At 32.9% G+C, this 16,440-nt stretch overlaps 1 protein-coding gene across 1 annotated transcript in view; it reads left to right on the forward strand.

Moving 5' to 3' along the window:
• LOC119829861 (activating signal cointegrator 1 complex subunit 3-like) overlaps positions 1-16,228 on the forward strand; it is a 33,300-nt gene extending 17,072 nt beyond the window's left edge. The window contains exon 4 of the mRNA XM_038352559.1: positions 16,094-16,228. Coding sequence (XP_038208487.1) covers positions 16,094-16,228 — 135 coding nt within the window. The remainder of the gene's footprint in view (positions 1-16,093) is intronic.
• Positions 16,229-16,440: the final 212 nt, after the last annotated feature.

A 16,440-nucleotide genomic window follows, 5' to 3' on the forward strand; every position in this document is an offset into this window, starting at 1 on the left:
GATAACACTTTTATAATGTCTGGCGAAAATTTATGTAGTTCTTCTTTGTTAAGATTTTATTGCTGACTATAAAGAATCCACGCCTTTTTTAATATTAAATTTTACTTGTTTATACTTTTTTGTTTTGTTGAGAGCAAAGGAAATTGAGTTTTATTTTTATATATGGAGATGATTATCAATTTAGGAAATGATTTATTTATTTATATAGGTTGTTATATATATTTATTTCAAAGTTCGTTTTTTTTAACGATTTCAACGATTAAACGAAAAGCGATAAAATAATTTGGTACTGACGAAATCTATTTTCTTACTTGATGTTACGGGGATATATGTTTAGAAATTAAAGACTTTTTAACAGATTTTGAATGTGATTTAATCACAATTTAAAAGAGAAAACTATCGCTCAATTGCCATCAGACGGTTGAGTACGGCTCTTTTTCGTTAAATCGAAATAGTCGAAATGATATTTTATTAAACAGTCAAACCACTCATGATTTCTTGAAGACTGTAGATTGTAAAATTGTCGACCGCATTAAAACGGCGGGAAGTTTGCAAAAACGTAAGTTTAAAAGGAATTCTTTTATTCATAGATCTCGGAAACACGGTTGGTCTTGTAGAAGTTGAAAGAAGTGAAGAGCGAATTGGCAGAACGGTATGGGTACCGTAGAAATAATTTCTTTCGGTTCGATTTCTACTTCTGCACCTAGAAGATGACTTGCATGAAGGTTTTTTATGGATGTCATTGATCTATGTTGTAATTAAAACATCTTCGTTTTATGGTGTGTTGGTAAAGGCATTGTCGAAATAATTTCTTCTTTCAAATAGTATTTTTTGTTAAAAAAATCCAAGATATCAATTTGAATTTACTTTTAGTTTGGTTTCAGTTCGCGACCCGCAAGCAGCATTAATTTGGTTATGTGTTGTATTTAATTCCGTTAACGTCAACTTATATTTGTGGTAGTATCATATATTACGATAAAATCCATTCTTAATAAATATGTAAACTATGGAAAGACAGGATTTAATACTTATCGGTGTCTTTCTAAGTTATAAAAAAATTAATAGCGAAAAAACATTTACACTTTGTATTTAAGAAAACATATATATCTATCTACAAAAGCTATGTCACTGTGATGCAAAACATTGTTATACGGAACCCTGAAAATGAATACGAAAGACGCCGATCAATCAGGTTCATTTGATTTGCGGAGAAGTGGCGGGAAAATTGAATATAAACTTTTCGATGTTGAGGTTTTTAGTAAATTAAATATCTATTTCATTCTACCTTTTCATTCAACATTTTAGACATGGCTGACCTATCTATTAGATACTTTTAATACTTTCAATGTGTTTAAATGTTTAAAATTAAATATACTCACTTCTCTAGTTCGATTTTTATACAATTTTCAAATTCATCAAGCATTACGCGCAATTTTCTTAAAACGTTTTGACGTAGCTCCCTATTCCCATACATTTTTAATTCGTGTACTCCAACTTTAATAGCGGATTAATTCTAATCAAGATGTCACTTAAAGCCATAAATTAAAATTCATCAGTGGCGATCATTATGCCAGAGCACGTAGACAGCAGCTGCCACTAATTGCAAGCAGACATAGCGAGTGTCTATAGCCAATATTTTGTAATAACTTTTAACTTTTACTCTTGTTTACACTGCCCTGTTTATATGCTTTATTTGGGGAACACTTTTTCTAGAATGTATAATAGATTCAGTGGAGCGTTCTTCGTAATATCTTAGACGAGTCTGTAGTATATTTATGTATATTTATTGGTGTCTTATGTTGTGTAAAGGACATCCAAATTGATCCTTCGAGCCGGATTTCGTAGTATTTATCACAATAAGTAATTAAACAGTATATAATGAAATAAGCAATTAAATTAGGATGAAATGTTAAAAAAATAATCTCCTTTAGGATTATTCGCAACTAGCTGCGCCCCGCGGTTTCACCCGCGTAAGTCCGTATTCCGTAGGAATATCGGGATAAAAAGATGCCTATATGTTATTCCAGTTGTCCAGCTATCTACGTACCAAATTTCATTACAATCGGTTCAGAAGTTTTTGCGTAAAAAGAGACACACACACACATCCTTATAAACTTTCGCATTTATAATATTAGTAGGATAGTAGGACAATAGGTTATTTGAGCAAAATTGTATAGAATAGTTATTTCGTCCGAGATTGGTAATTACATGTTTGTATATCTCTATATATATACAATTCTTTTGTCACAATGTTGGTTACCATACTCCTCCTAAATGACTGGAACGATTCTTATGATATTTTGTGTGCATATTGGGTAGGCTTGAGAATCGGCCAACATCTATTTTTCATATCCCTAAATGATCAGAGTCAGGTAGAACAGCATTTGCCAGATCAGCTAGTATTTTTATAGATATAGATAACAAAATATTCTATATATTGTAAATTTCCAAAATAATATATGTGAATCAATAACGCTACTGGTTTAACACTTGACAATTTTTTCCAATGCCTTTTATCTCATATTAAATTTCAATTGAGCGCAATAAATACAAATTTACACACAAACATGAACAACACAAATATTTAACAGGCTGATACAACTTTATAAATACAAATTAAACAATGAAACATGCACATAAAGCTATTTAAATCATAGCATACACATTGTTATATTTTAGCAAATAAGACTAAGGATTGAGAAATTTTGAAAGAATAGAAAAAATTTTGGTCACGAGATGGGGTTTGATTCGATTATATAAAGTATTTCAATGCTAAAACACTAAAAAAAGGCTGTGGATTATTTTAAGAAAACGATAGATACGTTTCGCTAGACAGAAATTGGTTTTAACATTTAATTAATTATAACTGTAGGTAGGCGATAAAATAATAAATAAAACATCAAGAATTGAGCGAAGTAATATATCGTGTCATATATTTAACGCACTTATCTTAAACCCCTTGACAAAAAACCTTTTAAAGCACATTACAAGAACTGAAAACTGTAACTACGTGCCAAATTGAAACTTTAAAATTTCCCGGAAATAAAACAGTTCTCAACAAAACTTCTAGCAATTACATTACTAATTAGTCCAAAAACCAAGTTTTAACTCGACAGAACAATAAATTGGCGAAGATAGTTCGAGGACATTAAGAGAACCTGCGCGCTCCGCGGTCCGACTGTAAATGAGCTAGATATATATGCATTGACTAGCTGTAACCCGCGGCGTCACTCACGTGGTACTTGGATAAAAAGTAGCCTTTAGGCTAATCCAGACTATAATCTATCTCTTCACCAAATTTAATATATTTACGATAAGCTGTGTTTGCGTGAAAGAGTAACAAACTTCTGTCCCTCCACACATACAATTATTATATTATATTAGTAGGAAGAGTTGAACCTTAAACGTCTATAAAAGTTATCGTTGAGGAATATGACATAATCTGAATTAGCGTTAAATTAACGCATCTTTTAACTGACCATTACGAGAACCACTCGCAGGTAATCACTTACTGCACAGAGATAGCAAATGGTGCTCAGTGATTGATGTCGCAGCCCAGACAGCACAGAATACTTGGTGATAAATCACTGATATTGCCCGAGACCGGTCGGATTAATCTTGGATTACAGTTGATAGCTTTTGGATAGGAATCGAGCGTGCTTGCCAACTTCCTTATTCAACGGGGTAGCAACCACTGTTATGATATTTGATACAGCTAATGAATATTTATTTGTAGGGCAAGGGCAATGCGTAATCTATTTCTAATGGTTATTTTTATTGGCTATTGTATGTATAACAGCTTTATACTGCAATACGTTAAGTAATTAATTATAATAAGTTGGGAGTAGGTGTGATAGTATTAGAACTCACGTGAATATTCATAAAGTGATCAGTGGGCATGTGGTTTCGTTTAAATTTGATCTAGTCTTGACAATTTGAAGTGGTTTAGTTTTTATTATTATAATTAATAAAATAATAAATTTATATTATATAAATAATTATGTATATTTGAAAATTATTTCTTAATCTTGATCGTGAGGCGTCCTTCGAACCTGCGTCTTTCGTCATACTTGGGAGACGCATTAGTCATTGGCCACCTATGGTCCTGCCTTACTGATCGAATTTATTTTACTCTTTCGGTTTTATATGCCTTATGGCGTACCGAGTTATAATTTACTAGCTTATGCCCGCGACTTCGCAAGTATTAAATTCGGAGTAGTTTATTAGATGTTATTAAACATGCGTATATACAAACCTTCCTCTTGAATCACTCTATCTATTCAGAAAAACCCTATCAAAGTCCGTTGCGTAGTTTTAAAGATTTTAGCATACATAGGTCAGATGAAGCAAATATGTTTTATGCTACGTAGAGATTAGGTACTAGTCATCTAGTTGTAAGAGACAATACGGAATATTCTAAATATCGACATGCGTCCATAAATATCCCAGAAGCAGGTGGAGTAATCCCCATCTCTTTGTGTTGTACAGTCGACTACATAGTTGCATGCACAATACTGACAGGTAGCTGTTTCAAACTAACTTGCTGTAACCATGGTTTCCTTTAAATTGGATTAATGGAAGCAAATCTGAGCTGGTATTATATCCAAATCTGTTGTTTGTGTTGTGAAGTTGTAAGGCAATTGTTAATCGTGATTAAATAATTCCATTTCGACTGAATCCAAAAGCTGTACGATCGATTTTAGTTCTATTCTATTTAGCTTTACGTTTCAAAATCACTTATTCCAGTCTTGACAATAGAAAAGTAACTCCCAAACTGTGAGAACCAAGAATAAGAAGAATTCATAAGAAATGCTGATCCACAATTGCTCTCCAGAACGAGAAATGTCTGAGTACGTTCGATCTAAACTCAAACGTTGGCTACCCTGTTCTATGTAGGCAGCCTCTAATAAAACGCACCAACGTAGGTCTTACTCGAAGTTAGTTTGCTCCAGTTAGCAAATTATAGGTTAAGGTAAACAGTATGGAAGTACTTAATGTAGCAATTAGAAGCTCCACCTCGCCTACCTCTTGCCAAAATTGCTTGAGTTGTAAATAGTTTTATTTCATTAAGATCCTTGTTGCAGCATTATAATCTAGCTAAATGTGCGGTTAATGTGGTTCTGGAGTTTGAAATGATTTATAGAATACAAGAATGTCAACATAAATTTTACACAGATAATTCTGGATTATGTGGCAGTTTGTATAAGCGTGTTTGAATTTTTGTGGTCATTTGGGCATCTTGTCTTAAAAGAGTTCTTCACATTGGCTAATGTTATGTCCTAAAATCGTCGGAGGAGCACAATTCGTAGTATACTTTTTAGGTCTATGTTCAGTGCAAGCCAAAAAAGCAATTACATGTATGAAGTAGTTCGCTTGATAAATATTACAGATTTACCATTGTGTTTTATCTTGGCGATAGGAAAATAAGTGAGGTGTTCTTGTGTGTGTGTTCACTTCTGATGCATTTACACTGAACTTTCGTATTTTTAGGTGTTTGGGTATCAGATGATAAATGTGTAACAATCTAAACCTTTACGGTTATCTGTTACTCCATTAAATTACTTCTAGAAGGCGATACTTCCTCTCAAACTTAAGGTTTATCGGCTACACTCCCCATTCCTGTCCCTAATTCTTTGTTCCAAAAAAAGTTCAGAGAAAAATTGGCTATTCACGATGAAATTGCTCACGTCAATCTTGGCATAAAAACGCGACGTCACCACGTTCTACGGAGAGGAATGTTCGAACGCAGGCACGGCAATCAATTGCTTTGTACGTTTGGGAAATGGTCTTTAAATATATAATGCATTAAGGATGCTTTATCAATGTCTTCAGGTGTAACAGTGTAGTAGCTGAAGCGGTTTGAATAACCAATTCTCTAATCTAACGCTAATTTATAGTGTATCTTTCCAGTGCGAAACGTGAATGTGTTTCAAATTTGTTTATTACATACATTTATAGATTGAAAAATGTCACTTAACGTTGTGATAACAGCAAAAGATCCACATTTCGTGTAATGGCTCCAATCAAAACGCTCGAGACGCGTTGTAGAAATAAACAAAAGCCATTCTGCGTTCTGAACATTAATTGTTTTACCACAGTCTTGTCATAAACGCTATTTCAAAAGTAACCATCCATGTTAAACACAATGTTAAACGATTTATGAATGATTTTACAATATAGAAACATCACCATTTCGGTAGGATGAAATGGAATTAATTAACCAAAAACAACATTTACAGATTCTTTTTAAATTTTACTAAATTATATAATGCTCCATTGACCAAATTGAATGAATATAAAATTGCTTTTAGTTTCATAACAAATAAAGCGGTTTATTATTATAATTACTTGTAGAATATAAAATAACTTTTTAATCAAATTACGCTTGATAGTAAATTCTCACGGATTTTACCTCGTTTTTATACCTGAGTTCACAGCGTGGTTTGTCGGCCTCTACACAAATAGTTTTCACTGTGTCTAAGTTTATATTGAAATTCTTTTCTTCGTTTATATTGAATTACTTTAATATGCGTTCTTCCATATTCAAAATTCATTTCATCGCGATAGTTGTATGCAAGTCTGTTTTTTTTGTTCCTTTAGAATGTCTGAATCTGTTTTTAATCACCGTTCGTGGGAAGGTGTCTCGTTATTTATAAGGTGACATTAATTATCGTAATACAGTAAATATTTTGTTAAAATGTTGACAGTATTCAGTCTCAGGACTTCGCCTACGATCTAATTAGTTTTCTTTAATAAAAGAAGCCTTAGTTACACCTTATTACATGAGCAGTATTAAATGAAAAAAAAAAACAGTATATATATGTCTGTTTTTTTTTTCACGAGAGACAATGATAGATAGATATATGAATTTAACACACACATTCGTACCATAAATATTAGAATATACACTCCAATTTCATTTATTTGAATAGGAACACAGATTGTTTGATTGTGATTGTTTGTTATTAAAATCATGGTTGAATGCTTAATATTAATCATTAGTCTTGTTTATCTAATCAGAATATTGCGAACCACTGCATTGAAAATAATTTGAATGTGATATATTACAGTTTAACGTTCAGTATTTTAGATATTTTGTAGTTATATTTCTTTACAGAATATACTAATTGATTCATACATATTGGTGTCGTGAAAGACGGCCGAACAAAGAGACAAACGTACACATTTCTCATTTATCATTAGGAACTGCAGGTTAGTCATGATAGGGTTGAATCAAATAGTTGAGAGTGAGAGTCGAGCACGCGTTGACACCAATTGGGCCAGCTCGCATTGTGGAAGATACCACACGCCCACAAAAGTTGGCGTGATATAGTAGCATACACTTACAACTCCACGTGTTTCGTTCGTTGTAATACCCGTATCCCTTTCCTCATCCTTCCCAGTCAATTCCTATATTCCTGTCGTCAATCTTTTACCCCTTAAGCGGAGGCAATGCAATGATCGCTTACCATCACGCGAGCTATCATGACGGAAAAAGCATAATTATCAAAATTGACACCAAAATAAAGGGACACCATATTGGGACTTTAATGGCTAACCAAAGTGATGCTTCTGGCGCCTTACGAGAACTTTCGACGTGATGAAAGCAAATTCTGTAGCGAATTCTGTGGAGCTATGGGAGGAGCTAAGGAGCTAAGCGAGTGTTCTGAGGATAGACAAATATTATTAATGTTATTTATACTTTGAACTCCTTTAGAATGATAGAAAAAAAAACAGTTTTAAAGTTAGTATTTTCTTGTGTTTGATTTTTCGCGAGTATTATACATTTCCTAAAATCGAGCGTGGTTCGCTAGCTGTAAAGTGTTCGAAACGTCGGGTTAATAATATATCGCGTATAAATATAAATCGCGTTTAAAATCCGTTAAACAGTTTTTAATTTCTATAAGTCTTAAAGTTATTGCTTGTTTACTATATCTCTATGGGGGTACCTAATGTCAGATGGTTGGGAAATGTGAATGAAGCTATCGTACCGTATGTATATTTTTTCTCCACGTAACTTTTTAAGATAAGAGTTGAGGATTGTGATAAATGCTTGATCAAATTGAAGCTTTGTAATTCGAAAATACTTTTAGTTGCTCTAAAAACCGCTAGAGGTGCTGCCCGATACTAACTATAATATTCACCTAAAATCTCAAATTGCTGAGCCGTTTAAAACGATCCTTTACAGTTTTCAGTAAAATGCACAATACGTCATCACTAGAAAAAGAGCGATACAATGGTATTCAGTGTGACGGGGAATGAGAGTTGGAAAATTTTTCGGACCATTTGCCATTTTTACTTATGCAAATAAGTTCCGACGGCCGGCGAAAACGCGAAATGAAAGCGTTTGTTTTGCGCACAGGGAATGGTGTGGAGGGGTTTATTTTCGTTCAGGAATTATTTTAGGGCAGTGGCATAGCGTGGTTTAAAAATACGTCCATCTGTCTGTTCGAAAATCTAAGTACTGTTAAAAAAAATTGTAAAATACTTACATTTTTTTTATAATTTTATTGTCATATCCTGATTGGGTTTAGGTTGTGACTTTAGGTAAGATTTATATTTGCGAAATTTGAGCGTGTAGCAGGGGTGTAGGGTGTGTCATGTAATATATAATTTAATATATTGACGCTAAAAATAATACAGAATGGTAAAATAAATTTAAAAATAATTAAAATGATGAAAAAGGAACAAATTAATATTGTTTTTTTTTTGTGAATTCTTCATATTCATGCAGGAAAAATATTCCTATGTTTTTTTTAAGTAAATAGAAAATGTCTTTATTACAATTAAAGATATTTCAATTTAAGAACAAAATTTTCCTTAATTCAAAGAAATTATTTATTTCCTAATAACCCAATCTTATATTGTTATGATGTGAATGCTAACGTGCTTTTTAATTCACTTAATATAGCAATGACCGGAGATAAATAAATATAAGAATATTAAACAGAATGGAGTCTCCATAGATTTCAGGAACATTAACGTAAATTGTACACATGCTTCCTAATGACGTATAGTTAGATTTATTATTCGACTGTACAGTGTACGTAGTCTCTATAGATTTTCTTTGTATTTCAAAGCAAACTTCATGGATACGAATATCTCTCTCTCTAGTCTCCAGTGGCACGGAGTCGGCTATAATATCGCAATTTTATTGAAGACTATTTCAAGTTTGATCTAATTGGATAATAACGTATTTCAGTCCTTTTATGAATTTTATGCAGTTTAATTGAAGTTTGTTATTGGTAAATATAGTTCTGTATACACCTTTTTGAATAAAATCGATGAAGTAAACAATAAACATTTGTGAAATGCCTATACTTTTATTGTATTTAGCCCTCAGTCCACTAATAAATTCTTTGATTTATGCACAGAAATTTTATATTAAGGTAATTTGTAATAAGGTTGGCATGAACAGGGCTCAGTGGACCTCGGAGTTCAATAGAAAAGCCGGAGTTTAGAAACCTGAATAGCAAGAAATAAGTTTTCGCACCATCCACATCGCTACTACTCAAAACGGTGGGGCAAAAACATCGTGAGGAAACCGGCATGTCAAGCTGACAGTTGACAAGTGACATCTGTCAATACGCACTTGGCCAGCGTAGTGGATTATTATGAAACAGATATATAGAACATATTTTCAATAGGAGTTCGAATCAAATAGTGGTTCCGGCTGAAGGATGCAGGTATTCGATGTCAAGCTTAATATATTGAAATAACATGTCACATTGTTTGTCCGCGATGGACTCCTGAACTACTCAACTGATTTTAATCAAATTTGCTCACCATGTGCATTTTGATCCAACTCAAAATATAGGATATTTTTATATTATTTTAATTAAGAAAAATGACTTCCCTGGGGAGATGGGGCGTGCAGCTAATATTATATTTGTCTAAAGCACATGTATTAAAATCTAACCAAGTAGAAGCGAGTAATAGTCTTTATAATAAAAATATAAACTACTCGCAAGGAGACTCTCCAAACACCTATACGTAGATACAGTCGCCAAAGTTTGTGAATCAGATGAAATGCCCTGAGCTCGGGGCTAGCCCACGGAAAATGTGGTTTAATGCACACAATACAACTGAGTAGGCAGAGAGGCGGTTGCGAGATTGATTGAGTGATGCTATTTGTTAGATAGAGGAACAGCGTTATCTCATGAATATTTTTTTATGTTTGTAAAAAGATTGTTTATTAAACTCGGCTTAGATTTGCAAATTAAAGTAGTTCCAAATGGAATTGCTATTAGAAATATAATTCTCGAAAAATATATGAGGGTAAAAATGATTTCGAAATTCGTCTCTTGGTTAAGGAAAAGGTAACGTATAAACAAATAAATAAACAGATTCGTAGGAACCAATTCAATTTACACTGTAACAATTATTGTTTTTACAAATATGGAAATGATTTGGTGGTGTCTGTATGAAATAGTAAGGTAAATGAATAAACAGTTCTGATCGAAATTCCGGCTATAACGTTGCTAAAACTCGTTTGCTAAACAATGTATATTTGTCTTTCATTACTCTGTTTACAACATAAACGGGAAATTGACTGGATAAATACATCAGAAACAACTGAGTTAAGGAGGAGAGGCTTTTGTTTATTATTGTTTCCTGTATTTTCTTCCGAAGAACTTGTAGCAATTTATGACTTTTTATTTTTTGATGTCAAAGCGAGCAGCTGAGCTGTAGATTCCCCTGAGGGTAAGCGATCACCATGGCACATAAACTTTTGCAGTTCTTGTGCCTGTGCGAATGCTGTTCGATTTTAGTAATGTATCAATTTTATAAAATTTTAAAGACTTAGAGTAAAAAACAGTAGAAAAAGAAAACGATTGGGTCACATATACAGTGAATGTCAACAACCACCTCCCAGACTATAACTTAGTTTAAAGAAAGCTCCGGTAAGTTGTAGGAAACTGCGAAGTTGAGCGAAACAGAATCACTGTTTTCAAAATTCGCTTACTTAAACTCGACTTGGGGCGCTTTTAGTTTTTTATTTCTTCAGACATCTGAAAATATATTTTTCTTGTTTTATGAATTATTTATAAAGTTCTCTTTAAATTAAATGGGTTTCTTATTTACAGAATTTTGGAGGCTTGTTGCTTAAAAGTTGCTTAAATTGCTTATTGTAAAAGCACTAAAACTTTTAAGTGGGATTTAGGTCTTTAACAGAGACGTCACTAATCCTGACAGAACATAATCTATAAATAATCAGTCCCACTGGGAATAACAATAATTTTTTATTTGAAAGTTTGACAACTGTCAATTGTTGATTTTTGAACTGAAATATTATCGCTCCATCGCTTGTTAACTTTGTACGTTTGACATCTGAGTGTTTAGGTATTACTTATGTTGTTCCTATTGTTTTTTACATGCTTTTATAAGCGTCACTTGTATGTTTGTATGACAGCGACTCCTTTAGACTCAATTCTGATCCACTTTAGACGAAAAGATTTCAAACTTTTGACACCTGTCAAGAAGCGGTGACAATATAATAATTTCACGAGTTTATCTCATTATATTGATAAGGATCGCCAGGATTTAACAAATTTCAAAACATATTCTGAGATGAGAGTATATGTGAGTACGTAAAATAATACAACCTGTTTTTAAAACAACAACAAAAGTAGAGACTTTTCACGTTTTGTACAGGTAATCAAAGGATTACCTGTACAAAACGTGACACTCGCAGAATCCACCCTCAGTGGGACCGGGAGTTGCCAATTAAAAGAAGTGTTATATTACCTGATTGTAATAACCACGATTAAATGATTACGTATCTCTGCATAAGAGCATATGAGATAATTTGATTCTATCATTAAAGCGTTTTTAAGCTATTGCATAGCTTTAATCGCGGGTTTTAAGCGCGGCGTCCGATTTGAGAAATTCCGTAACGAATATGAAAAAGTTTTTTGTATTTGATCAAACTTTTTTTTATGTACCTAGCTTCCACGTATTTGGCTATAATTTTTATTTTAAAGAATTAAATTCAAATTTGAATATAGATTCAAATTCGTTGTTGGTCCTAGATTATTTATTACATTCAATTTCGTCTTCGACTTTCATAGACAAGCGTGAACGAAGTCGAGGACGTAGATAGTTTACACTAGTATTATAATCCTATATCTTTAAACGAGCAATTCTTGTATATATATATATATATAGTTGGAATCTCTGAATCGGCTCCAACGATTTTCATGAAATTTAGTATATAGGGGGTTTCGGGGGCGATAAATCGATCTAGCTAGGAATCTTTTTTAGAAAATGTCGTATTCGTGTTTTTTTTTCCTGACATCTATTGGTGAATAATAATACTATTTTGCTTCGTAGATAGCTGGACAACTGAAATAACACATAGTCACTTTTTATACCGATATTCCTACGGGATACGGACTTACGCGGTTTCAACCGCGGGTCACAGCTAGTAATATATTATAAGAGGAAACCTTTGTACTTATGTCTGTTTGTAACGTTTTCACGCAAAAACTACTAGGCCAATTTCAAAAATTCTTTCGTCATTAAATAGCTGAAACTATTCTGAGCGACATAGGCTATATACGTACCACGGGCGAAGCCGGGGCGAACAGCTAGTTCCTAATAAAATAAATAACACGCAATAAACGTAACGCTAGCAAATCTCCTGTCAATTCGGAAACCCAATAAACACCGTTCATGTTATTGGAATGGCTTCAAAAGAATACTTGAAGGATTATATGACGCAATATTATTTGGGTAATGTATTGGAAATGATCAGTGGGCGATTGGGGACTATATAACTTCTTACATACGTATATGCCTTTTTTTATGTCACAGTCGGCAATGGAGCTGGTGGGACGGACGATGGTAAGCGCTACCATCGCCCATGAACATTTGTCGAGGCGTAAAGTCATATTACTATATCTATAAACCTAATTGTCTATACTTCAATGTAAATTGTACATAGTGAATGCCTATGTTTTGTACCAATACTGATAATAGTGTTTAAACTAGCTGTGCCGCGCGATTTTACTCGCGGACGAACACGCGAGAAAATAATCACTGCCAAATATCACTTAAATCTGTTAGGTAGTATTCGCGCGATACATTTATAAACATACATACATACATTAAAAGCTTTGCGATTAAAAACGATCTCATTTCTTTTCGTTCTAATTGATCTTTAATGTTTTAAATACTATAAATTCGATTTAGCCGGTAGTGATTTTAGCTTATGTTCTCCAGACTTTTTAGTATTATTGGGGTAATTCTTGGCATCAAAGATAATAATAAAATGCTAATATATAGAACGCAAACGTGACTGACTGATCTATCAACGTCCTAACATAGTCCTAACTTCGATCTGAGTCCGATCGGGCTAAAACTTGCCATACGCATAGTCACTGTTATGTAGGTATTAAAGTGCAGTAGATCCAGATAATACTCTTACAAATACATATGTTATCTCTGTATAGTCCCTACTTATTTAATATCTATTCGAAAGTGTATGACATTCTGTCTATCTGTCTCTTCTTGACTCCTAAATCGATTGAATCGATTAAGATAAAATTTGGTACCGATAGTTTGATCACAGTAAGGACATAGGATTGTTTTTATCCCGGAAATTCTATGGGAACGGAGTTATGCTCGAAAAATCTGAAATTGTCTATTTGTTTTCTTGACTACTTGCGCGAAGACATAAAAAGTCTAAGAAAATACACAGAACAATTAAACTTAACAAAAAATAACGAGACAAAATAATAAAACATGTGTTATAATAATGTGCCCCACAGCACCACCATAATGGATCTAGTTCAGCTTCGGCCATACTTTACCTGGCGCTGGTTTTCAACAGGATCAATTTGATAATTTTTTAAATTTAATAATAATAAAAAAGTGCAATGAAATGAAATTAAATCAAATGCAATTCTTAATTGCTATTAAGAACAAACAAACAAGCAGAACATTACATTAAACGTAATCAAAAGGCGGCCTTATCGCTAACTAGCCATCTCTACCAGGCAACTCTTAAAACGGCAGGAATTTTTTTTATAAAAATCTTTAAATAAAAAGTGCGTATGTGCTATATATAAAAAAACACACTCAATAATAAAAGTATACTATACAATATATGGCAATACAAACATACATACATTCTGTACTCAAATAAGTAATTGATCCATACAGTACAGATTCATACTTTTGTCGCTAACAACCACATGTTGTTTTATAAGTTTGTTAAACGAATTTAACGTAAAGCACTTTACTTTGTCGTTGATTAAAATACTTGGCGGAGTTGCCAGACGAGCGCAGTTGTCATTGTGCATTCTCATTTTAGTGGGTTCGGATCGACGCTCATGAAGCGTCAGAAACGCTGCGTTTCGTTCGCGTTAGAGTGAAACCTGATAAAATACGACAGGCGCTATGCAACGTATACTAGAGTGCTAATGCTAGAGTGGTGACAGGGAATTTTTGAATGACCATAATCGAGAAATTTTGATAGAATAGAAAAAAAATGAGAACGTTTTTTCTATTCTTTCAAAACTTCTCATTTATAACGCATTTCAATGCTATACAACTAAAAATTAAAAGGACCATAATCGTTGACATTTTGAATTGTTGTAAACACCAAATAGTTTCTATTTTGTATTCCATTATTTTTTTTTAATTTAAAGGAATATTAAATGTGTAGTTAAATGTGTTATATCTTATAATTATATATATTACCTATTAATCATAACATCAAAAGAAGAATTATTATATTACATTAGCTGCGCCCCGCGGTTTCACCCGCCTAAGTCAGTATCCCGTAGGAATATCGGGATAAAAAGAAGCCTTTATGTTATTCCAGTTATCCAGCTGTCTACGTACCAAATTTCATTGCAATTGGTTCAGTAGCTTTTTCGTAAAAGAGTAACAAACACACACACACACACATCCTTACAAACTTTCGCATTTATAATATTAGTAGGATAGGATTATAATATATATTATATTAAATAAATACACTCGCTGTTATTAATATTGACACTTTAACAACCATTTTAGTCCTTATTTCTAAAGCGTGTTTCAGATTGAGTGTGCATTAACCCTTACTGGAGTATTTGTCGTAACCAAGACAGACAATAAAAATATTATCCTCCACAAATAAATCTCAAGGCAAAAGGTCCATTGAACTAACGCATCTTACGAATTATGCATTTTGTCTGCTTAATATTAAAATTCGCTTCATTTTAAATATTACGTAGTTTGAATTTTTGCTGTTAACTTGCAATAGTTTTGTGCTTTATTTCTTTACTATAATTGTTTACTTTAAATTAGACTTTAAGTAATTAAAGACTTTTTAATGGATTTTAAACGCGATTTATTCATTATATTATTAATATAGTCTATTTATTAAATATAGTCTTTTAGGAATTAAATACTTTTTAACAGATTTTAAACGCGATTTATTCATTATATTATTAACCCGACGTTTCGAACACTTTACAGCGAGCGTGGTCACGGGGAGACTTTAATTCCTAAATGTATGATACTCGCGTAAAATCAAACAAGAAAATATTAAATTAGACTTTTGATAAATTGAACGGAATTATCTTCATGTTAACTTACTTAGGGCCGGTTTCACCAATATTTTGACAGCAATCAAAGACACATAAAACGAGTTTTAACGCTTAAACTGAGTTCCAGCAAAATCAAGTTTAGATCCTGCACCTACGATTTTGTACGTTATATTTGAACACGTTTAGAGAATTTCTGTTATCGGCAATGTCATTTTCATTATATTATGAAGTGTGTATAAAAATGTAATATTTTGAGTATTCTTCATATTTAACATAAATTTAGTAGATTAGTTTCTAGTTTAATTGATATTTTGCAAATTCGTTTATCTATGAATGTGAATCTAATGGTAAACTCGGTTTACCTTTAATCGAGGTAAGTACTAACATGTGAGCTCGCTTACGTAAAACTGAGTTCTACTGAATACATTTTAAGGTGTTATTACTAATATCGGGCCTTAGAGGAATAGATTTTTAATTTATTTCCACATTACATCACCATTGTTCCTATATGATATAAATGATAGATGATGAAGTAATCCGTATCCTTGCAGCGGATACAAGATTGGGATGATGATGATAATGATGATGATGATGATGACGATGATAATGATAACGATGATAATGATAACGATGATAATGATGACAATGATAATGTTGAGGATGATGATGATGATAATGATATATAAAAACCTCTTTCATTGCGTGTGTCACACATACAAGCACGTCACGCTTGAAGTTCAGTATTAAATACGTGAAAATCGTTTGCCTTTGAAGTACACAGAGGAAAGAGGTTTCGCAAATGGCCCGTTTGATGCGAGTGCTCTGTCGTTTTTGTCTATGGATTCCTAAAGATTTGTCTCTGGTTATTCTACTCTCGTTGTAACATGAAGCTCCGTCT

This window comes from Zerene cesonia, chromosome 11 (assembly GCF_012273895.1).
Source record: "Zerene cesonia ecotype Mississippi chromosome 11, Zerene_cesonia_1.1, whole genome shotgun sequence".
Lineage (NCBI taxonomy): Eukaryota > Metazoa > Arthropoda > Insecta > Lepidoptera > Pieridae > Zerene > Zerene cesonia.